Here is a 25,997-nt window from a genome sequence, read left to right on the forward strand (position 1 = left end):
ATTGGAGTCAGGTTGTAACACACCTGGAGTCTCGTTAAGATAACACGTTTGAAGGTGTGGACTACAGCTACTTTAACTGATAAAAACCCCTCAAACTTTTGGAGTTTGCTCTACACAAGAAGAACACGCTTATGCAAGCCATGCCTCGCCAAAAAAGGCTTTGCTTTGCTGGAAAGGCTTACAAAGTTATTTCAAAGACTTTAGAAATTCACCAGTTTACAGTTGGGCAAACAATCTACAAATGGAGATGCTTTGGGACGGTTGCTACTCTACCAAGAAGTGGGCGCCCAGTCATGACACAAAGAGCACAATGAAGACTCATCAATGAGGTAAAGAAACAACCCTGAATGACAGCCAAAGATTTGACGGCATCATTGGAAGTTGCTAACATCTCTGTTCATTAGTCTATAATACGTAAAACACTGAACAAGCAGGGTATCCATGGCAGGACACCACGAAGGAAGCCACTGCTTACTAAAAAGAACATTGCTGCATGCCTGAAGTTTCCAAAACAAGCATATTGACACTCCACAGCGATATTGGCAAAATGTTTTGTGGACTGATGAAACTAAGATTAAACACTCTCACTCTCTCATTTTCTACCGCTTATCCGAACTACCTCGGGTCACAGGGAGCCTGTGCCTATCTCAGGCGTCATCGGGCATCAAGGCAGGATACACCCTGGACGGAGTGCCAACCCATCACAGGGCACACACACACTCTCATTCACTCACGCAATCACACACTACGGACAATTTTCCAGAGATGCCAATCAACCTACCATGCATGTCTTTGGACCGGGGGAGGAAACCGGAGTACCCGGAGGAAACCCCCGAGGCACGGGGAGAACATGCAAACTTTACACAGGTAGAGGCGAGAATCGAACCCCCAACCCTGGAGGTGTGAGGCGAACGTGCTAACCACTAAGCCACCGTGCCCCCCTTAAGATTAAACAATTTGGAAAAAACACACAGCATCAGAAAAGGCACGGCATATCATCATGAAAACATCATCCCAACTGTAAAGTATGGTGGAGGAAACATCATGATTTGGGCCTGCTTTGCTGCATCAGGGCCTGGCCAGCTTGCAATCCACTGAGGGGAAGATGAATTCCCAAGCATATCGGACAATTCTTCAGGATAATGTGAGAATGTCTGTATGTCAGCTGAAACTGTGTAGAAGGTGGGTGATGCAACAGGACAATGACCCAAAACACCGGAGCAAGTCCACAACAGAATGGCTTCAGAAAAACAAAACACGCCTTTTGGAGTGGCCAAGTCAGAGCCCAGACCTCAACACAATAAAGATGCTATGGATCGACTTGATTCTGACAGGAAGAATAGGCTAAAATTCCTCCTCAACGATGTGCAGGTCTGATCCACAACTACAGGAAGCTCCTGGTTGAGGTTATTGCTGCCAAGGGGGGGGATCAACCAGTTATTAATTCTAAGGGTTCAGTTACTTTTTTTCACAGCCATTTTGAATGTTGAATGAGTGTGTTCAATAAAGACATGAAAGATCAGACATTATTACATTAAAGATTAGACACATTATGTTTGTCAGGACCCTGGCCTTAGATGAAGATCAGATCACATTTTATGACAAATTTATTCAGAAAACCATGAAATTCCAAAAGGTTCACATACTTTTTCTTGCCATTATATATAAATTAAATTCTACAAATAAAGTTTCTACAGAACAGAGAAATGCTGGTCTCATGGATAATGTAAAACAGTTCAGTATCGTTCTCTTATAAACAGACAGACAGACAGACAGAGAAATAGATCATTTTTCACATTTCATTTCATGTTGCATAAAATTGTGCACAAAGAATCCAGCTTCTTCTATCAATATCAAAAAAGGCATAATTGAAAGCATGAGCATTTCCCTATCGATCGCCCCGCCACGAACTCTCAGATTAGAACAGATACAGAAAGCTGATCCTCTCCTACCTCAAATTCCTCAACCTTCTGTCATGACCCTATATATAGTTTCCATCCTGAGTCGATACGTCAGCAAACGGCGGTATAAATATAACTCGATTTTAGATACAGGATATATACACCAGAATTGACGTCCTACGCTCGTATTCATCCCCTGGTTATTTTATTTTATTTACTCCTTGTATATAACAGATGGAAAAATAACAGTGTGTGTGTCATGGAATGTAAATAGAAGTGAACCTGATAGACATGTGTGAATGTTATCGTTCCATCGCCATGATTTAATGAAGACTGAGAGGAAAGTCAAGCTGTTTGAAGCTGTTTTTCATAGCCTCTAAACAACATGTGATCAACACTGATCATTATAATATACAGATACTAAGAAATATACAAATATACCCTCTTTCCACTTTATTAGGAACACAAGTTATCCTGTCAGCCAACCATGCGCTATCAGAACAATGCAGAAACTCACATAACTCATAGATTTACGTAACGAGCTTCGGTTAAAGTTCACATCAAACATCAGACTAAAGAAAATAATCTCTTAAACCAGGGGTTCTCAACCTTTTGCAAGCTGGGCCCCCCAAAGCAGGTTCATTGCAGTTGGGGCCCCCCACACCACCTTGCATACATAGATAGATAGATAGATAGATAGATAGATAGATAGATAGATAGATAGATAGATATTATTATTATGAGTAGTAGTAGGCCTATTATCATTACTAGGCTATTGCTATATAATTATATGAGGTTACATGCTTTATTATTATTATTATTATTATTATTATTATTATTATTATTATTATTATTATTATTATTATTATTATTATTATCAGTAGGCCTATTATCATTACTAGGCTATTGCTATAATGGGGAATTGGCACCAGACGTCTGATATTAATTTATTCTTTATTATTGTTATTGTTACCATATCATCTGCACAGAAGCTTGCAGGTAGGTGATGTTAATGTGAGACCTGAGCCTGCTTTCCCTTGCAAAGATCCTCAATTCTTGGCTCAATGTCTGATAAACTTAGCCCCAAATCCTCGATTTGTGCATTTCGTTTATTTCGGGTATTTCGTTTTTAGTGCAGTCATTTTTGAGAATCCTGCCTCACACAAATATGTTGACGTGAAAGAAAGGAGAATCCTTCAATGACCCATTCACAAACATCTGTCTCATTCTTGATGAATCGGCCGTTTGAACGAATCGTTTGAATGAACGACTCGATGACTCGCTTAATAAAACCGCTTGTCCCCTGTATTATCTCACTATCGACAAACCAGTCCAAACACATTTTAATTTTTATTCAGGAGTTATGTATATACAAAACCATAACTTTTGATGACAGTAGTTTAGTGATAAAAAAAATTAAACAATTTTTTTTTTTTTTAAGATTTTATTTTTTCCCTCCCATCCTGTAGCCTACTCGTGCCCCCCAGTGATAGTATCGGCGCCCCCCACTGGTTGAGAACCGCAGTCTTATACCATGACTTTAACCGTGGCATAGTGTGTGATGCCGAATGTGCTGGTTTGAGGATTTCAGAAACTGCTCTGGTATTTTCACACACAACAGTGTCTCAATTTTACATAGACGGGTATAAAAAAATAAAAAACACTGACTGAGCGACAGTTGTGAGCGTGGAAAAAAACTGAACAGTGTGGGTGAGTCTGTGCTCATGATGGCCTAAGATTCCTGTTCTTGGCTGAAAGGAGTGAAACCGGATGTGTTCTTCTGCTCATCCAGCTCAAGGTTTAATGTTTTGTTCATACTGTTGTGAGATGTTTTTCTGCACAACACGGTTGTAAAGAGTGAATACAGTAGAAGCCTTTATTTTTGCCACACACATTACAGCACTGTGGAATTCTTTTCTTCACATATCCCAACTGAGGAGGTTGGGGATCAGGGAGCAGGAGGGTGGAGCAGGGAGGGTTTATCTCAATTGCCTTGCTCAGGTGCAAGGCTGGGGCTTGAACCCTGACCTTCCGATCCAGAGCCTTAACCGCTTGAGCAACTACTGCCCCATTTGAGTTTCCCTATCAGCTATTCTCATCTTCCTCTGACCTCTTTCATGAACAAGGTGATTGTTTTGTATTATTCTGTGTAAACTTTATGTGAAAAATAAAGACTGCTTTATGTGAAAATCCCAGGAGATCACTTCTACAAGGAGATCATTTTCTAAAATACTCAAATCAGAACATCTGGCAACAACAGTCAAGTCACGGAGATCGTTAGAGGCATTGATATGCTGGTGGATATACAGCCATGAGACAGGTATGATAGTCCCTTTAACATTTATCCAAAGTGACTAACATTTGAGACGAGATACACTGAGCTTTCGAGGGTTAAGTAAGGGCCTTGCTCAAGGGCTCAGCAATGGTGAACTCATAACCTTCTTATCTGCAGCCCCAAGAATGCTGCATGAACACCTTCCTTTGTCTTCTTTGATCAATCCTAATGCAACACGCATTCAACAGTACAACAAAAACCTTTGAAAATAATCACATACACCCATCGGGAACACCTTCATTCATTCATTCATTCATTTTCTACCGCTTATCCGAACTTCTCGGGTCACGGGGAGCCTGTGCCTATCTCAGGCGTCATCGGGCATCAAGGCAGGATACACCCTGCACGGAGTGCCAACCCATCGCAGGGCACACACACACTCTCATTCACTCACACACTCACACACTACGGACAATTTTCCAGAGATGCCAATCAACCTACCATGCATGTCTTTGGACCGGGGGAGGAAACCGGAGTACCCGGAGGAAACCCCCGAGGCACGGGGAGAACACATCTGGAACACCTCTCACATACAAATCTTCTTCCCTTGTTTTGCTCGCTCTTTTCTCTCTTTCTTTCAACACTCTTGGATCCTTTCACCATTTTCAAATTCTGCTCAGATATAAAAAGATATTTTATAATTCCTTCCTTTTTTCCTAAATAAGATCAGCCACGGCACGTCTGGATTTTGTTTTATTATTCAGCACTGGAGGTATTATGGTTAACGTCCGTAAAAAAAAACCCGTGGTAGTTCTCTACATATCCACATTAGTGGTTTTTAAACTGATTTGTCACTAAGCTTTTAAAGCTTAGCATTATTTTAGTCACGGAAGATGAACAGATTTATGCTGAATCATTGGCTTTGTTACTCTCTCTGTCTAAATAATTAAAGACTCTCGACATGTTTAGAAGGACGTCTTCCCGGAAGCCTCCATTTAGCTGCTGAACTCTCAGCCATGTTCCCAGATTGTTACTTTGCTGTCCGTCTGGTGTACTGGCATACTTCTAAAACCTGTCTGGTAGATGCTGTACAATTCCAGGAGCTTTTCATACTCATTTATTTATACATGTCTTAAAGATTTCCGGGAAAGCATTTTCAACTCTAAAGAATTTTCATAGAAATCATTTAAACTAAAAAAATGAACAAGACCAATAATAAAAGTATACAGTTTTAAAGCCTGAATGCTTTTATGTACCCATGGTAACGCATTGGCATGGCAACCATGACGTAATCCCACCTGATAACCATTTGGAAATTGTTGGATTTGGATTCAGATTGTGAAGAGAGAAAAGATGCTGAGCTACGGTGGATAGTTGCCATGGTTACCTCCAGGGTTCTGAAAAAAACGTCGCACACATGATCAATGCTACAGTATGTTCACACTTACAGTGATGTTATCACTGCAAGTCACCAATAGAGGTTCCTACTACTGGTTGCCATAGTGATAATGTTTATATCAGTGGGTTGAGCAACTAGTGGTCTACATGACAACAAAAAGTTTCTTGCTGCCAAAATGAACCATTCTGGAGGGAGATCTGGTGTATCATCTACATCATATACAGGATGAAGGAGAATCAGTGTGACTAATCTAGAGAATTTATTATTATTATTATTATTATTATTATTATTATTATTATTATTAATATTATTATTATTATTATTCAGTATAAACCTTACTATATTAACTTACCATAAGCTCTTGTACAAACCATAAATCCTCTACAAGTCTCACTCGCAAATCAGAGAAACGTTACTGTAACCATGGAAACGTACCTGAAACATCACCATTCTTTTTTTTTCTTTCCAGATCAATGACCATGTGATCAGTGAAACCTGATCAGGTATTAGCATCGAACAACAAATGCAGAACAATACCACATAAAACACAATACGTAACTATATAGTTTATAGCTGTGTGCGATATTGAGTTCTGCCTGATTTTTGAAAAATATCACGATGAATGATTGGATCCTTCCAAATCAGTAGCCTACAACAGACAGGAAAGCGACGCGAGCGTTTCAAAAGAAATCTGGTGGATCTCAAAAGAATTCCGTAGAATAGTAATGCGCAGAAAACAATTCAATAAAACATATTAATTGCTTTGTTATTCTTATCACAATTACTCACACATCACACTCATCACACACATCACACACATTGTTGGCCTTTTTGATCTCTTTTGTACCAAAATAAACGCTGTGCTATTCTACCATGTTTAAACGTAACACTGTAGACATTTACTGTATTTCCCCTCAGCACCAACATCCTCGTTAGAGGTCACAACTTAACTGCTTTACATTCATACTACAGGAATTGATCATGATCACTCTACATCATTCAAGCTAATCATTAAAAACATGCTTAAACTGAGTTTAGCAAAGCAGCAAAATCTAATTTTTGTTAATTTTCTAAATCTAAGAAACATATTTTATTTATTTATTTATTTATATTGCAGTGAAGTTTTTTACTGTTATCAATTACATTATAGCAGCTATAAAGCTTCTTTCCCTCGCCAGACTCTTGCATAAAGCAGCTGTCATGACAAAGCATTACATGTAGACTTATGTGGTTCAGAACTCACTGATAATGGAGACTCCTTCCAAACATTTTATATAAATGTCTCTGTACAGAAAACGTTGCCATATCAATGTCCGTTCCTTTGTTAAATAATGAATTGATCATTTGGTTATTATTTAAAAAGCTCGTTTTTGCATTACAGGTCCATGTCAATCGTTGGTAACGATAGGAACGATAACATATTAGCATATTACAGTCACCACCGTCAAAGCTGCTTCTAGATTTAAGAATCCACAATAAGAACAATAAATCAATTAATATTTTGTTTGAGTGGATTTGGTAAAATTACAAAAGTGAACAGGAATGTTGTGGGGAAAATATATATATAAAATAAATAAAAAAGGAATATGTGATTTTAATTTCATTGGTTCTAGACTTCTGGTTCAGACACCCGTAATTTAAACCATGGTGGATCTATTCGTTCCCGCACAAGCACACACACACCGCCTGGTCTTCTACTGACTGCATTGTTGCAGTAAATGCATGCAAGGTGACGGACACAGCTAGATTTAAAGCACAGGGTCCTCACATAGGGTGCAGCATCATGCATCACACCCAGTTTACTATATAACTCATCATTTGATGACTATATGCACGTGACGGTTGTCTTTTAGTAAGAATGTCTGCAAATGACCCATGATGATGATGATGATGATGATGATGATGGGGGGGAAAAACGCCCAGTCTAGCAGCAGTGGCGGCAGCGCGAGCGCGAACGCAAGCCGTGTCCATGGTGCTGAAACATGCCGCACAGATTTCTGGTTGTGATCTTTCTCTTAGAAGGCAAAACAAAAGCAAACAAAAATCCAGTGACAACAATGTCTAGATGGCTGTGAAATAATAATAATAATAATAATAATAATAATAATAATAATAATAATAATAATAATAATAATGCATGTGTCCTTGATGATCTGTCAGTGATCTATAAGCAAATCACAGGTTATTGCAAAGTAGATGTAACGCACGCGCGATGACACGGCACACGTGTCATGCATTTAAATAAAAAAAGCAGCAAGAGAGAGAGAGAAAAAGAGAAATTTACGGCTTGGGTGATGACTCGGACTAAAAGGACGTTGCTGGTGCAAGAGTGCGGGATTATGCGTTTCTGCACGCGCGCTCCTTACCGTCTCTCTCGCATAGCTGAAGTGACTCCAGGCTCAGGTTCTTGGACACCGTGCCCTCGCGCGGGCTCAGCGGGCCAGGCACCGCCATGACGATCCGCTTAGATCTGTGTCCGGATTGCAGTGCTGTCTTAGGTGTGTGTGTGAGTGTGTGTGTGGGGGTTGGTACGGGGTTTTCTGCCGATACAGGGAGTGACCAAGAGGGAGAAATTCACTCTCTCTCTCTCTCTCTCTCTCTCTCTCTCTCTCTCCCTCTCTCTCTACGTCACCACCTTTAACACGCAGCATACACGAACTCAAGCAATGCGCAGGTCACTTGCACATCACCCCTTGCACACACGCATACACACAAACACACACACACACACACACATACATTCACATTCTAATAGACGTCCACTATTATTTCAAATAACACACAGCCATGCTACATTCAAGCGTGTTGAACACGTGTGTGCACTACTACGCCGATTGCTTGCTTGCTTGCTTGCTTATTTATTTATTTATTTATTTATTTATTTATTTATTTATTTGGCGATGCGTTGTGTGATTTTCTGGATATTCGTACTAACTACAGATTAATAACAAAAAAAAAAATACACCGTCAGAAATAAATGCATCTTTCCTTGCAGCTTGGGGTCAAACGATCAACGTCACACCTTGTATCTGGAAATGAGGTGCATGAGCTGCATCTTTGATTAGCTTTCACTTAATTAAAGTTTTAAAGGTGCAGCAGAGGCCTTTACAGTCTTTCCAGTGCGTTCAATTAATTTTATAATGAGGGACACTAAAGGCACCACTTCAGCAACATGGACAGTCAGGTTTAATTAGATTGATACAAACCAGCTAACCTATTGTTTATCGTATAACTGTAGATATACGCTATATAGCCAAAAGTATGTGCACCCCATACCATCACACGAAGATGTGGTTCTTCCTCAGACTGTTCCAGCATGACAATGCTCCTGTGCACAAAGCCCCTGAGCTCCATGAAGACAGTGTTTTAAGGTTGGAGTGGAAGAACTCAACTCATACCTGACTCTGACTCAACCCCACTGAAAACCTTTGAGATTTTACTAATGCTCTTGTAGCTAAATGAACAGAAATCCACACAGCCATGCTACAACATCTAATGGAAACCCTTCCAGAAAAATGGAAATTATTATACAATTAATCATAATTATTCATTCATTCAATCATTTTCTACCACTTATCCGAACTACCTCGGGTCACAGGGAGCCTGTGTCTATCTCAGGCGTCATCAGGCATCAAGGCAGGATACACCCTGGACGGCGTGCCAACCCATCGCAGGGCACACACTCTCATTTAATCATAATTAATTGTAATTAATTATTAATAACAATTACGGCATTTGGCAGATGCCCTTATATACAGTACATTTATCGCATTCATACAAGTGAGCAGTTGAGGGTTAAGGGCCTTGCTCAGGGGCCCAGCAATGGCAAGCTTGGTGGTCCTGGGGATTTAACCTCTCAAGCTTCCAATCAGTAGTCCAACTCCTTAGCAACTGTTCAGCAAGCACATATGGATGTGATGGTCACGATTCCAAACTTATGGACATGCAGTGTTGCTATTACAGTCAATGTTCTTTTTCATTTTAAAGGTTTCATGGCAATTATTAAAAATACCAGCATTTATACTGAAGTACTAAAGAATACAAACCAGAATTTTTAGAGCTGCTTCTCCTATAGCATCTCTCTTTCTCTCTCTCTCACACAGACACACACACAAACACACACTACATCCTCCACCCTGCTTTACAGCTGATGTCATAGCCACTGGCACTCATGTCCTTATTTGGTGTGGGAGCGGTGCATCACATCACTACTCAGCACAACTTCCTGCTAAAACCGGAACAGTGTAGAAACACTGAAAATCTTATGTGTACACACACACACACACACACACACACATTATTTTATCCTAATTTGACTAAAATCAATCACATATTATTAGGCTATAGGTATGTAGCATACATAAATAATGTATGCAATAAATAATTTGCTCATTTAAATATAACAATATAATTATTATCCCAATTATAATATAAATGACAATGTATACATTTGTAGAAAATTAATAATAAATAATTGAATATGATAAATAATAAGATATAACAAACAAAACATAGAAATGCTCCCTTTTAACTCGTTTAAAAAAAAAAAAAGTTTATAATACAATTTAAATCCAAAATATTTGTATAATATGAATAAAGTAAAATTCATTAAAAATAATCTACTTAATAAAATGTTAAATAATTATTTTGCTGTTATATATGAAAATTTAGGACAACCAATATTTGCAATTTTATCATTTTACCATAGTAATTTAATTGTATTTTATATAAATTGTTTATATTTTATTCTTGTCTTCCCTCCTAAGAATTTAAGCATCAAATTATTGCACTTTGATATGAAATTCTTTCATTAGATTAATGTCAATGCTGTCAAGGTGATACATTTATAAACACTCAGATATTCATTCAGAAAACTTTGCTTGCATATGTTTATTTTAATTCTGGTAACCAAACCACAATGGAACTTCTTCTGAACATTCTGATTATTTATTATTATTATTATTTGCCACAGGATGTGATCAGGAGCTGATCTGTCTGCAGCACAGGCATCAATGCTGCATGCTTCTTACTGTGCTAAAAAACAGAACCTGTGGAACTTTAAGTGAATCAGAGTCATGACTTTGGTCTGATTCTTGCAAGTACTGAAAGTTCTCCTTTATGACTCTTTGGACCATCTCCAAACCAAAAAAAAAAAAAACAACAACAAAAAAAAACCCAAAGAACCAAAATTAAAAACGTCCACTCCATCAACTTAAACATCTTTGAAGAATTATTGCTTTAACACTTTAGGAATATTGATGAATTACTTAAAACATCACCAATCACAGTTTCTTCTTATAAAACACCCTGGAGACCAAAGTCTTCCAATCCAATCACAGCTGTTCATGCAGTAAAGAACTTCCTGTAAATGATCAATGCGTCCTGTGTGGCAGAGTTCAGCTCTCTGTAACTCGCACGTGTCATCTGAATATTTAATATCAACGCCATAACAAATAAATAAAACATCTGTATGTAGATTTATGTAGATATCATAAATGAGCTGTTTAGCAAAATTTCGGGTCCCTCGTGTTGACATCTGGAAAGTTTTACCTAAAACCAGATTAAAAAAAAAAACCTGTTGATACAATCAGATCTGTCATGAGAACAAGCTAGCAAACGTTTTCAAAGTGGCTTATGAATGCATTTATGGATGATGTTAAAGCAATACGTCTCAAAGGAGAGAGAGAGAGAGAGAGAGAGAGAGAGAGCGAGAGAGAGAGAGAGCGCGCATACGCTTTATAATCCCAAGGCTATAAGGCTTTAACCTCAATTATTTTGTAAAAAATAAAAAACACACAACAAACCTAGGTCAACTTATAAAAATAGTGAAATATTCAAAGTAAAAAAAAAAAAAAAATAAAATAAAAAAAAATTAAAAATTAAAGATAGATAATACAGTGGAAAAAAAACCCTAAATAAAATAATGGATGACCAGCCATACACATAATCAAAACAAAACAATACAAAAAACAGCCTCATTTTAATTTACTTCAAATACATTTCACCATCATTTATCCTACACTATACACGATTTTAATCCACAACTGCATATAGAAATGATTTAATATACGAGGTTTCTTTAAAATAAAGTCTAACCGAGTGCTGAATTAATTAAAAACATGGTTTGGGATGGAAATGTGCCCCAGGTCTATAGATAATTCTTTAAAAAAAAAAATTTAGCAGTGACATTTTTGGTGTCTGGCATTTTCTTCATTACGATTACATCAGCACTATGAGGTTAAAGTAGCTAATAAAGAATACAAAAGGAACCTCCTTCTATAAATCTTTACGACCACCTCAACTCACAAAAAAAAAAAAAAGAAAAGAAACACAGAATGATGGTGCAGATGTGGTTTAGGACACAGCGAGACTTCCTGTAATCCTTAACCTTCACTCTGAAGCCAAAAATAATGTATATTACGGGATGGCAGGCATCTAGAGAAATGAACATGTCCCAAAGTGATAATAACATGGAATGATTTTTTTTCCTGGAAAATCTGGAGGGATATTGGGGGAAAAAAAAATTAATAAATCCACAAATGAACTTATAACTAAAACCAGAGGACAATAAAAAAAATGTAAATTAATGCTTCTCAAAGAAAATGTAATATATATAATAATATTTACAATACAAAATTAAAAAAAAGCAAAAATAAAATTAAATATACACTGGAGCCTTATAGTGCAGCCTTATAGCAATGAATAACATCAATATGAGCAAAACAACAAGGCCTCAAACATAAACTGTGACCTTTGAACTACGAACACTGACAACTAGTAAGTGCTTTGAAAATAGATGCAACACACACACACGCGCGCGCACATACACACACGTAAAGCTATCTTAAAGTGCTTAATACTGATACTTCAATGTGCCAGAGGAGGCAAGAGTACCAAAGTTAATTTAACCACGTGTGCCTGCTTCTTTATACTAAACGTACCGTTTCAGTAAATAACGCTGCATCGGTTTACACTTTTACACACTTTACACTCTAAGGCAACAAAGTAGCAGCCAACATTCCCCAACCTGCCTCTGAAGATAGTCAACGTTTTCATTTTTGGCACTTGTGGCAAAAAATATGGACCTTACTGACCCTTATGGCTTTCCACATTATCCAGCCTGATTGAACAGAAAGAAAAGATTTGCTCTACATGATCAGAATCTCCACATTAGTAAGTTGGTGTGTAGTGTAATCCATGTAGAGGTACCATTAACTAGTACCACAGAGGTATTAGATTTTATTGTCTTGTGTGGTTTTTTTTTTTGAATCACCAGCGCCCGCTCACGCTGGCCACATCGGCGTGGAAGTGTCGTGCCAGACGGCTGTTTACTCCTCCCTCCATGAACAGCGTGCGGATGTTCGAAGGCTCGAAAAGCTCCCGTCGGCTCTTATTCAGCTCTGTCAGCAAGACAAGAGACGGAATACGTTTCATTACGTTTACATTTAAGGCATTTGACAAGCGCCCTTATCCAGTTACAGTTCATCTCATTTTACACAGCTGAGCAATTGAGCGTTAAGCAGTTGGCCCAGCAGTGACATCTTTGTGGACGTGGGATTCGAACTCACAACCTTCCAATTAATAGTCCAACACATTAACCACTAGAATACCACATACCACACTGCGAGCTCTCTCATCTTCAGTATACTAAGTACACAATGTTTCCACAAGGGTTTCCAGAACCTTCTGAAGAAGTTCCCAGAACTCCTGTGAAAACATTCTTTACTGTTATTCTGAAGATCAAAAGCCCTGTCTGAATGAGGTTCATACCTCCAAGGTCTTTGATCTTCAGAAGATTCCACAAAATTCCGAAACTACTGCTTCAATACGCAAAAGTAAACAATGATTCTGGGTTCTGAAATCGTTTAAAGAAGTTCTGAAGTCCAGAACCTATGTGAAAAAACTGTTTGGAGCAAAGATAGAAAGAACTAATAGAATGTGTGCAGTTCCACCAGGCCTTTGATCTTCAGCTTAAACAAAGTTACCACAAGGGATCCAGAAGTTCTTTAGATGGAAACAAATAGAATGGCTTGTAAACAAATTTCGTCAAGCGTTCCACAAGATTTGCAGAAAGTTCCACAAGGGTTCTCACAATCGTTTGGAGATCAAACGCTTAATAGAGGTGGTAGCCTAGTGGTCAAACGCTTAATAGTGGTAGCCTAGTGGTTAAGGCAGTGTTACTCACTGCGCGGCTCGCAAGCCTCCTGCGGCTCGCCAAGCTTTAATATGCGGCTCGCATGGCAGTAAATAATACGATGATATGATCATGTGGTTAAAATGTATTTTTCATTTAAATAACATTAAAAACAATCAGGGAAGCATCGAAAAACGAATGTGCTCTATTACAAATAATAATATATATTTATATATATTATTTGACTCGTCACTGACTCGCTGCGTTCTGCACGATAGCCAGTTTTTGGCGGCCTGCCAGAAGCTAGTTTGTGTTTCATGCTAGTTAACAACTTGTGTTTACTGAACACACGGACTAAAAAATGGATCGATTTCTTATCAAACAATCCCACGCACAAAATGAACAGCAACAAAGCAATGTGACAGTGACAATAGAGGTAATAAATAATGCATAATAAACAATGATTTTAAAGTAATTATTGTATTGCAATATTGTACATTGTATTTAAGCAGATAAGCTATTTAAGACTGAATAACTTGGCATAGTTTGCGGTGAAAGTGGCTCTCCTATTGACTTTGTCCTATCAGTGTGGCTCACATGAAAAAAATAGTGAAGACCACTGGGTTAAGGTGTTGGGCTACCAATCAGAAGGTTGTGAGTTTGATTCCTACGTCCAACAAGCTGCCACTGCTGGGCCCCTGAGTAAGGCCCTTAACCCTCAATTGCTCAGTTGTTTAAAAATGAGATAAAAATGTAAGTCGCTCTGGATGAGGGCGTCTGCTAAATGCTGTAAATGTAAATGTTGCAGAAATGGCAGATATTCAGTGACGATTTTCAAAATTCAGTGATGTTCATTTGTAGTTTCAAGTCTTATTAAAGACCGGACCAGGAACTTAAATAGGGCCACATTAACATTATACAGATTTCTCACCTGAGATCGCCAGCAGCATTTTCCTACGTGCTCCAAACGTCGTGACTCCCAGTTCCTTCAGATCAGGATCCGTCAGCGTGACAAACGTCTGCAGATCAATCTAGCACACACACACACACACACACACACAAAAATCATTAACAAGCAATTAAAATGCTCCTGAATAGGTCAAGAGAAAAGCGTTTGTGATTGGGTGGGAGAGACAATCTATCCCTGTCAATCACCAGCACCAGTGAGAGGTCAGACAGAGCTTTCCACTGAGAGTGATACACAGCCCTGTGATGCAGCATGAGCAAGAGTTTAAATAGTTGCTAAAGGTTGGTAAGGCAGGAGAAAGCAGGGTGGTGAACCTCCCTCTCTCCTAGTGAACCTCCCTCTCTCCTCTCACAACTAATCTTCACACACCTAATCCTCAATCTAATCCAACACTTAGTCCTACACCTAGCCCCGACACCTAGCGTCCACACCTTGTACCCACACCTAGTACCCACACCTAGTGCCCACACACCTAATCCTTACACCCCCCTAATCCCCACATCCAGTCCCACACCCAGACCCACACCCAGTCCCACACCCAGTCCCACACCTAGACCCACACCCAGTCCCACACCTAGACCCACACCCAGTCCCACACCCAGTCCCACACCTAGACCCACACCTAGTACCCACACCTAGTGCCCACACACCTAATCCTTACACCCCCCTAATCCCCACATCCAGTCCCACACCCAGACCCACACCCAGTCCCACACCCAGTCCCACACCCAGACCCACACCTAGACCCACACCCAGTCCCACACCTAGACCCACACCCAGACCCACACCCAGTCCCACACCCAGTCCCACACCCAGACCCACACCCAGACCCACACCCAGTCCCACACCCAGTCCCACCCAGTCCCACACCTAGACCCACACCCAGTCCCACACCTAGACCCACACCCAGTCCCACACCTAATACCCACACCTAGTGCCCACACACCTAATCCTTACACCCCCCTAATCCCCACATCCAGTCGCACACCCAGACCCACACCCAGTCCCACACCCAGACCCAGTCCCACACCCAGTCCCACACCTAGACCCACACCCAGTCCCACACCTAGACCCACACCCAGTCCCACACCCAATCCCACACCCAGACCCACACCGTCCCACACCCAGTCCCACACCTAGACCCACACCCAGACCCACACCCAGTCCCACACCTAGACCCACACCCAATCCCACACCTAGACCCACACCCAGTCCCACACCTAGACCCACACCCAGTCCCACACCTAGACCCACACCCAGTCCCACACCTAGTGCCCACACACCTAATCCTTACACCCCCCTAATCCCCACATCCAGTCGCACACCCAGACCCACACCCAGTCCCACACCCAGACCCAGTCCCACACCCAGTCCCACACCTAGACCCACACCCAGTCCCACACCTAGACCCACACCCAGTCCCACACCCAGTCCCACACCCAGATCCACACCCAGTCCCACACCCAGTCCCACACCCAGTCCCACACCTAGACCCACACCCAGTCCCACACCTAGACCCACACCCAGTCCCACACCTAGACCCACACCCAGTCCCACACCTAGACCCACACCCAGTCCCACACCCAGTCCCACACCGTCCCACACCCAGTCCCACACCTAGACCCACACCCAGTCCCACACCTAGACCCACACCCAGTCCTAGTCCCACACCCAGACCCACACCCAGACCTAGTCCCACACCCAGACCTAGTCCCACACCCAGACCCACACCCAGACCCACACCCAGACCCACACTCAGTCCCACACCCAGTCCCACACCCAGTTCCACACCCAGTTCCCTATATTTAGTGCTCACCTCCTGCTGCTGGAAGACATCAGTGTATTTGCCCAGTCCCAGAGTGCTGAAAAGCTCAGGCAGGTCTGTACCTTTAAGAGAGGAGCTCAGAGACGACGTCTTACTGCCACCCATAAACGAAATGCACTCCATATAATTACTGGTGCTCAGGTACTGGTCCATGGCTGAGACACACCCAGACACACATACACACACACACACACAAATGAGTGGTGAGATCTATATAGGTCCTGCTAATGATGCACAAATTTACATAAAATGTGCAACAATTTTACCTTCATGACCACCTGGTCAATTAACATGGCATAAACTAACACAGTATATTGTTTAGTGTGTAACACACACTCACCGGTTCTGCTCTTGCTCCTGTCAGAAGTGCTTATGGTGGAGGGGAATGTGTGTTGTGCTGCTGCACCACCGTTAATCACACAGCTACCGTTTCTCGTGCACCAGCTTTCTCCATCACCGTTGTTACTATGAGGCTCCCTGTTGCCCGTGCATGATGCTGAGAGAGAAGTGCCCTGACGCACACACACACACACAATGATATGTGATCTATGTTTGCATGTACACAGTAAACTGTTTTCATAGAAAAATACATTGAAAAGAAAAAAATATGTAAATGTAGCTTGTGTGTGTATAAATACCGCAGTGTTAACTGAGGGTTTATACGGTGTATGGCTGCCTCTGCGGAGCTGCTTGATGCTGTCTGCAGGCATGGACTTGGAGAAACCGAGTCCGCTCCATGTGTTGGTCGGGGTCCGAACTTCAGTCACAACTGGTTTCTTCAGCATGGCTGAAACACACACACATATGTATAGAGAGAGAGAGATGAAAACTAATCAAATCAGATTCACTACAGCACCCAGTAAGACACCACTAATTGTTGCTCTCGACTGACCTTTCGTGGCGAGTAGCTTCTTCTGTTCATAGTCATAGGCCTAAAAGTCACAGTCACACACACATACACACACACACACACACACACACACACACATCTGTACATCAGGTGTGCTTATTAAAAGAGTGATTAAAAGAACCTTCACCATCACTCTCCCTATCCTACCTAAAACTAACTCTTACCCCCCTCTCACCGCCACAACCTCCACTGTCTCCCCCTCTTCTGCAGCTTCTGGCACTCTTTCATCTCTTCCTGATCTCAGTCCTTTTCCTCACTAACCTTGGACTCTGTGGCTTTTAGATGTGTTGCGCAGCAATCAAAGAGAGCTAAGATCATCGAAGAGAAAGTGGAAGAAATCACAACTTGAAGCTTGGGCACAAGACCCTTGTAGGCTCCACATCATCATCTCTTTTCTACACAACCCCCCGACTCCACCTTCTTCATCCTCCCTGACTGCAGAAGACTTTGCTTCTTTCTACCACGAGAAGAATGAGAAAATCTGCAGGACCTTCACTTCTGCCCCGACTGCACCTACATCTAACAGTCAGGATTCCCTACTCCTTGGCTGTCACATTTCTCAACTGTAGCAGCAGGAGAGATTTTACAACTCATCCTGTCTTGCAATCCTACCACCTGCCCATTGGATCTACTTCCTTCCACTATGCTCCAAACAATCTCACAAGACCTTTTGCCCTTCATTACCACCATCATCAATGGATCCCTAACATCTGGTCATGTACTGTACCAACTACCTTAAAGATAGCAGGGGTTATTCCCATCCTGAAGAAACCTGCTCTGGATCCATCAGTAACTACAGACTGATATCACTTCTCTCTTTTTATTAAAAAATTCTTGAACGCATTGCCTTTAAAGCAGCACATTCAACAGAGAAAGCCCTTTTGGATGTCTCTGAGAAACTACATGCTGCTAGATCAGCCAAGCTATCATCTGTCCTCATCCGTTTGATACGGGCAACCACAAGACTCTCTTGTACACCCTCAGGAGAGTAGGAATGGTTCGCTTCCTACCTAGAAGGACGCTCATATCAGGTAACATGAAGGGGAGTGACATCTGCTCCACACAGACTCGCCACTGGTGTCCCACAGGGCTCAGTACTTGGTCCTCTTCTTTTCTCCCTGAATACTCAGTCTCTTGGTGAAGTTATTTCCTTACACGGGGTCTCTTACCACTGCTATGCTGATGATACACAACTTATCTTCTCTTTCCCACCCTCAGATACCACAGCTTCTGTTTGGATCTCAGCATGTCTGGCACACATATCGTGGATGACTGCTCATCAGTTGAAACTCAATCCCAGCAAAACTGAACTGCTGATCATCCCCGGTGATTCATCCCCAGGTCATGATCTTGCTATATCCCTGCATAATGATCTGATCTCCCATTCAGTCACAGCTTGCAACCTTGGGGTAACCATGGACACTCATCTGTTCTTTTCTTTGCATGTCGCTAATGTGACTCGCTCATGTCGGCTCGCATTTTTGTCCAAAATGCAGCTGCATGATTTGTTTTCAACCTGCCTAAGTCCTCAGCTCTACCAGCACTGCTCGACTGGTCCCACCATCTCTCAGGGTAAGAGGCAAGTATACTACAAGACTCTTTTCTCTTCTGGCAACAAGGTGGTGAAATAAACTTCCCCTAGAGGTCCTGACAGCTGAGTCACTGGCTATTTTCAAACGACGGCTGAAGACCTACTTATTCAGGAAACACTTCAACTAGCACTTTCTTCCCTGTTTGTCGTATGTGTGTATTAAAAAAAAAAAACAGAGGTATCTTAAGTCTGTATCCTAGTGAAACAGAGTTAATGCATTGTCAATGTAAATGTACCTGTGTATGAGGGACCAGTCTGTTCCTCTCTGCTGCTCTCTCGCTGCCTGGTGCTCTCTTATCAGCTACAGTGTCAGGCTCAGCATCAGACAAAAGACACTCTGATCTACACACACACACACACACACACACACACACACACACACACACGTAAGAGAGTGATTAACAAGATGAACAATGAGACACAATCTCTGGCTTGAACGTCAGCTTCTAGCACAGCATTCTGCTTCATGTAACACTAACGAGTCACCGTACGACATTAAGAGTCACGCACTAACAATGCATCATTAACGAGTGACTTAATGACGGGTTTGTTTCAGCGTCTCACAGCAGAGTTGGGGATGGCTTCTGGACCTCAATGAGATCTTGGATTTAAAAACAATGTAGTGATAATTACATTCTGGTGTGGGTTTGGGTTTGGGGTCTTACCGGAGATGTGAATTCTTGGTGCCTTGGAGCAGTTCTACAGTCTGCCGTTTCCCTGATGACACTGTACAGGAAGCCAGCATCTGCTTCAGTTCGCTCCCATTGGCTGAGTGGGATGGGCTCCTGGGCATGCCCACTTCAACAAACGTGTCAGAGCCTGGGAGAAAGAACAAAATGATACACATTTATTCTCTTTGTTCTGTCTCTCCTCCTCCTCCTCTTTCTTTAGACACATTAACACTAATCTTTATTTGATTGTTCTCTCTTTCTCTCTCTCCCTTTCTCTCTCACTTCTCATTCTCTCTCTCTGTCTCTCTCTCACTTCTCATTCTCTCTCTCTCACTTCTCATTCGCTCTCTCTCACTTCTCATTCGCTCTCTCTCTTTCTCTCTCTCACTTCTCATTCTCTCTCCCTCACTTCTCATTCTCTCTCCCTCACTTCTCATTCTCTCTCTCTCACTTCTCATTCTCTCTCTCTCACTTCTCATTCTCTCTCCCTCACTTCTCATTCTCTCTCTCTCTCACACTTCTCTCTCTCTCTCTCTCTCTCACTTCTCTCTCTCTCTCTCTCTCTCTCTCTCTCACGTCTCTCTCTCTCTTTCTCTCTCTCTCTCTCCCCCTCTCCCTCTCTCTCAACTTCTCTGAGATGCCCAAACAGCTGAGTCACTGGCTGAGTCATCTTCATATGACAGGTGAAGACCTTTCTCTTCCTGAAACGCTTGAACTAGCATGTTTTCCCTGCTTGTTGTATGTGTATATTAAAAAATATATACACACAGTCTGTATGTGTAAGTCTGTTAAGTCTGTAACTTAATGTATTCACTGAGAGAGACTTAAATCTGCCATATGCATATAAATATAATGTGTGTGTGTGTGTGTGTGTGTATGTGATTTTTACCTTCATCAGAGCTAGATTTGTTTGAAAGAGCTTCTGATTGGCTGTGTCCATTAGTTTCCTGTGCTGGGTCACAATGGGCGGGGCCAAGCATGGATTCAGTTAATGACACAGATGAAATCCCTCTGTACATAGAAGGCATCTACAACGCGCACACACACATACACACACACACACACTTTCATTAAGTCGAAAATACATAAGTGAAGCCAGTGAAACTGCATTTCCAGGCTAAAACTCACGTGTGTTTTGAGTTGCCCTGTGCTCACTGGTTTGTGTATCGGTGCCAGTCCTGGTGGGGGTGAAGGAGTGTGAGTGTGTGAGTGTGTGAGAGAGGGACTGTGTGTGTAATTCTGGCAGTAGCTGTTGACTCCGGACAGCAGCAGACCGCTGAGAGAACCCTGAGAGACAGACTGCAACATCAGGACAGAGGAGAACCCTGAGAGAGAGAGAGAGAGAGAGAGAGAAGCAAATGCTTTATAATCCCAAGGCTATAAGGCTTTAACATCCTCAATTCTTTTGTAAAAATTAAAAACACTCAACAAACCGAGGTCAACTTATAAAAATAATGAAATATCAATGTAAAAAAAAAAAGATTTAAAAATATTAAAGATACACAATTAAGGTGTGTATCATTTTAAAGAAATCAGTTAAGGGACAAAAGGATCCACTAGAGGGAGCACCAACTCGGAGATGTTTTTTTATCCATATATTTGAATTATATTAATATATAGTTTCCATCCATGATTGGACTTGTAATGTAATTATTCAGTATATTATGTAATATTACACTCTTTATTAAAATGTAAACATTTCTATTGAAACGATATCATATCAGAACCTACTGCACTCATATGAACCTTTTCTATAACATTTACATTTCTGGCATTTAGCACACAACCTTATCCAGAGTGACTTACAATTCATTTCAGTTTATACAACTGAGCAATTGAGAGTGTGAGCAATTGAGCAGTGGCAGCTTGGGATTTGACCTGGGATTTGAACTCATGACCTTCCGATCAGTAGGCCAGTGCCTTAACCACTGAACTACCACATCACGGGGAAGTCGTGGCCTAATGGTTAGAGAGTTTGACACCTAACCCTAAGGTTGTGGGTTCAAGTCTCGGCCGGCCACGACTGAGGTGCCCTTGAGACAAGGCACAGAACCCCTCCAAATGCTCCCCGGGTGCCGCAGCATAAATGGCTGCCCACTGCTCCGGGTGTGTGTGTGTTCACTGCTGTGTGTGTGCACTTTGGATGGGTTAAATGCAGAACACAAATTCTGAATATGGGTCACCGTACTTAGCCGTATGTCACGTCACTTTCACTTTCAAAGTTATAAGGTTTATATAAAATATTTCCAAACCTCTGGTGATTGTTAGAGCTCCTGGATGTCCCTCATCATTAAACAGAACTTAAAATGGATTAAAAAGTATGAGGTGTCATTCGTTCATTACCAAATACTGTTAGGGTTTGCAAATTGCTAAGAGTAAAGAGGAATTAAAGGACTTGGGAAAATGTTATGGGAAAACAATCAGGTCTCAGGCATTAATTCTGCTTCATCACACCAGGACACCGTTATCCAGTAATACGACAACATGCCGGTGGAAACAACCATCGCTTTAAATGCTGGAAAGCCGAAATCACCGATCATGAAATCTTTGTTTGCACTGACTACCATTTCAACCTGTTCAGAAGCCAATGGTTAGAAATCTGCACGTATGTCAGCTGTACGGTCCTTCAGGGGACAAACCTATACTGCGGTCAGTCGTAATAAGGCTGCAGGTGAAGGCAGGAGTGTTTCTCTGACCTGCAGTGTTAGCTGATGTAGTGGGAGTGTTGGTCCAGAGGGAAGGCCCGTGTAATGGAGATAGGGTGTGTGAAAGGTTGCTGCTCTGTACTGTCCCGACTACATCATTAAGTCCATTCAGAGCCGGGTTCGATTCAGACGAGCCGTTATGAGCGGGGAGATCTGGGGAACCTAAGAGGCCTGAAAAGGAAGCACAAGATTAATTTAAAGCATTTATCCTCTGAACATTTCAGCTTTTCTGAGAACAACTACAGGGCTGTTTGTAACAGGTTTGCAGCTGTTGAAGTGATCAGGGTACGAGGTGCAAACGCGTGACTTTGAAACCAGTGGCATTGCGAGGGTGGGGCTTTGGGGGATTAAGCCGATCATGTACCGTCAATAAAGTACAAGACTTAAAGAGTACAAGAAACCCAGTTGTGCGTTATTTTACACGTTCATTCAGCCATACACAGTCTTAAAACTTACGGGTCGAGCTGTTGAACAGAACAGAACCTATTCCGGTCAGCAGGTGGCACTGTTGTTAGTATACTAATAATAATAATGCAACTGTTCTTCCAAACGTAACAGTTATGCTGACGATACCGGTTATATAGATCTCATCATAACCAAATGAAATAGCTAAATTGTCCAAATTAACTGAGTGTGTTAAAGAGATAAAAGATTGGTTAAAGGTTGTTAAACTCCGATAAGACAGAAATATTACTTATCGGTCCAAAAACCAGTACACAGAAGCTCTCACACTTCAACTTCCATGTAGAGGGATCTACTGTAACAACTAGCTCGACAGTGAAAGACCTGGGTGTTATATTAGACAGCAACGTTTTAAAATCATATCACGCAAACCACAAAAACAGCCTTCTTTCACCTTAGAAATATTGCCAAGCTGAGAAACATCCTGTCTGTATCTGATGCTGAGAAGCTAGTTCATGCTTTCATGACCTCTAGACTGGACTATTGTAATGCATTACTAGGTGGTTGTCCTGCATCTTTAATAAATAGGCTACAGTTAGTCCAAAATGCAGCTGCCAGAGTTCTCACTAGGACAAGAAAGTATGACCATATAACCCCAATTTTATCATCTCTACACTGGCTACCTGTTAAGTTTAGAATTGATTACAAACTGCTGCTACTTACATACAAGTCTCTTAATGGTTTAGCTCCCATGTATCTAACTAGTCTTCTAACATGTTACAATCCTTCACGCTCTCTGAGATCACAAAACTCAGGACTTCTGGTAGTTCCCAGAATATCCAAGTCTACTAAAGGCGGAAGAGCGTTTTCGTATTTAACTCCCAAACTTTGGAATAGTCCTGATAGTGTTCGGGGCTCAGACACACTTTCCCAGTTTAAATGTAGATTAAACACTTATCTCTTTAGTCAGGCATACACATAATACATCCCATAATATTGTGCTCTAATACATCTGACCAAATGTACATTATCATCTAGTGCTTGATAATATTATGAACAGCAGCTACATTAATCTCTCTCTACTGCTTCTCTCTTTCTACCCATCCCGAGGCATCCAGACATTGTACCAGCTCCAGTTAGACTCTGTGATGCTAAAGAGATGTGAACTCCATGTGGTCTTTTGCATCAGTACAACATTTATCAGACTGTATATTTATAATCACACCCTCCAGTGTCACCCAGATGAGGATGAGGTTCCCCTTTGAGTCTGGTTCCTCTCAAGGTTTATTCCTTTACCATCTAAGGGAGTTTTTCCTCACCACAGTCACCTGAGTCACCTCAGACTTGCTCATTGGGGATAAATACAAACACATTTAAATATCTAATATTAATCTTGATTTTTTTGTATTATTTTAATCTTTATATTAAATATTGTTGAGTTTTGTTAAGTATCGATTATATTCAGTCAACATCGTGTAAAATCACTTATTGTCCCTTTAAATGTATTCCCTGGGAGATTCACATGCCATCTCAGATCTACGTCCTAAAAAAAAAAATCACTGACTGCCGCTTTAAATGCATTTTGGAAATGTCTCTACTTGTGAAATACTAATGTCGCTCTGGAGTCGTAAGACACTCATCTTTCAACTGGTCTGCTGAACATCTGACCTAAAAATTGACTACATTACCGAGAGTGCTTAGTCCCAGTCCAGCTGAGGCCAAGACGTCCAGTCCAACAGGGTTGAGGAGTGATGCGCTGGAGCTGTTGTCATTAACAGGGACGCTGTTGGTACCGAGAGGAAAAGGAGAAGAAACAGGGGGACTGTGAGGAGATCCGAACACGCTCTCCAGAGCCAGGAGTAGCCTGCGTGCCTCGTGCATGTTCATCGCATTTCTCTCCACGCTCTTTACAATCACAGACTGAGAGAGAGAGAGAGAGAGAGAGAGAGAGAGAGCTGTTAGAGAAACTTATGGAGGGAAAATCTGCACTCAGCAATACAGCCTTAGTGTGTATTTTTTCCTAAGTGTGTATTTTATCCTGTGCGTGTGTGTGTGCATGTGTGTGTGTGTCCATCCAAGCAGATCATGTGTCACCTTGCTGGGTTGTTTGGGTTTGGGTTTAATGCTGATGAAGACGTCTAACTGCTCCATAAGAGTTGCGATGCACTGGGGTTCGATCTCAGCCTCCTCCTTAATGTCAAACATTAAAACCAGTGGCAAGCAGCCCTGTCTCACACACACACACACACACACACACGTTAATACACAACTGCCAGTCTTTTCCCTCGACCTGTAGACACGTCTTAGCACATGATTACAATACAACTTTGCACATCCAGACATCACAATAAAGGTTTCTGTGCCAAGTGTATAATAGATCTGTGTGTGTGTGTGTGTGTGTGTGTGTGTGTTAAAAATAAATAATCTATATTCAAATAAACAAAAAACTGGAAGGTTTAACAATATAGTTTAAAAATAAATTTTAAGCATTTTTAGTATTATTTAAATTAATTATTTTAATTACTTGATGCACACTTTAGATTTTATATATATATATATATATATATATATATATATATATATATATATATATATATATATATATATATATATATGCTACCTCTCAAAAGTTTGTACACCCCGGCTCAAGTACTGCACTTCTTCACTTCCTCTATTTTAGACTATTAAAGAAAATCCTATGGAAATAACACGTGTGCTAATATACAGTGACCGACAAATGTGTTTACTCAGTTTGATTTTATATTCAATTCTAAACCATATTCCCTGATGAAGCTTTATAAACTCAAAAAACATAAAACATTGAGTGAGTGATGCTTCTGTGGGGAAAAACGGTTTGTTGTTTTATTTGTCATCTTGTTTCAACTATATTTATATACATATTATGTGTGTATGTGTATGTGTGTGTGTGTGTACCATGAGCTGCTGTCTGGCATCACACACGGCGTCGATGCTGCCCTGAATGTAGATGCTGGAGCGGCGTGTGTGAGCGTGAGTGTGTGAGGCCGTGCTGGGGTCGGGGAAGTGGATATGAGCGCCGGTGCGCTGACTGATGTGTTTGAGGTTGGCGGCGTTTCGGCCCAGCAGACTCAGATGGTGTTGAGGTGCGATGTCCAGCTGAGTGCTGACCGTTACTGAGCCAGACATGGAGCCAGCCAGGTGATCCAACAGCAGAGCCGCACCACGCTGCACACACACA

General features: G+C 41.3%; 2 protein-coding genes across 3 annotated transcripts in view; both read right to left on the minus strand.

Moving 5' to 3' along the window:
* phyhipla (phytanoyl-CoA 2-hydroxylase interacting protein-like a) overlaps positions 1-8,044 on the minus strand; it is a 29,920-nt gene extending 21,876 nt beyond the window's left edge. The window contains exon 1 of the mRNA XM_060878983.1: positions 7,942-8,044. Within this exon, the coding sequence (XP_060734966.1) occupies positions 7,942-8,029 (88 nt within the window). The 5' untranslated portion in view covers positions 8,030-8,044. The remainder of the gene's footprint in view (positions 1-7,941) is intronic.
* Positions 8,045-10,334: 2,290 nt separating this feature from the next.
* The window catches only part of bicc1a (BicC family RNA binding protein 1a), a 57,712-nt gene continuing 42,049 nt past the window's right edge, over positions 10,335-25,997 (minus strand). For both annotated transcript variants that reach the window (XM_060878989.1, XM_060878988.1), the window contains exons 8-21: positions 25,715-25,984; positions 24,875-25,006; positions 24,469-24,700; positions 22,370-22,549; positions 20,802-20,998; positions 20,563-20,701; positions 19,668-19,821; positions 19,239-19,344; positions 17,394-17,433; positions 17,140-17,288; positions 16,842-17,013; positions 16,493-16,656; positions 14,641-14,740; positions 10,335-12,975 (exon numbers count right to left, since the gene is read on the minus strand). In XM_060878989.1, the coding sequence (XP_060734972.1) occupies positions 12,845-12,975; positions 14,641-14,740; positions 16,493-16,656; positions 16,842-17,013; positions 17,140-17,288; positions 17,394-17,433; positions 19,239-19,344; positions 19,668-19,821; positions 20,563-20,701; positions 20,802-20,998; positions 22,370-22,549; positions 24,469-24,700; positions 24,875-25,006; positions 25,715-25,984 (2,166 nt within the window). In that variant the 3' untranslated portion in view covers positions 10,335-12,844. The remainder of the gene's footprint in view (positions 12,976-14,640; positions 14,741-16,492; positions 16,657-16,841; positions 17,014-17,139; positions 17,289-17,393; positions 17,434-19,238; positions 19,345-19,667; positions 19,822-20,562; positions 20,702-20,801; positions 20,999-22,369; positions 22,550-24,468; positions 24,701-24,874; positions 25,007-25,714; positions 25,985-25,997) is intronic.

The sequence above is a fragment of the Tachysurus vachellii genome, chromosome 10 (assembly GCF_030014155.1).
Source record: "Tachysurus vachellii isolate PV-2020 chromosome 10, HZAU_Pvac_v1, whole genome shotgun sequence".
In the NCBI taxonomy this organism is placed as follows: domain Eukaryota; kingdom Metazoa; phylum Chordata; class Actinopteri; order Siluriformes; family Bagridae; genus Tachysurus; species Tachysurus vachellii.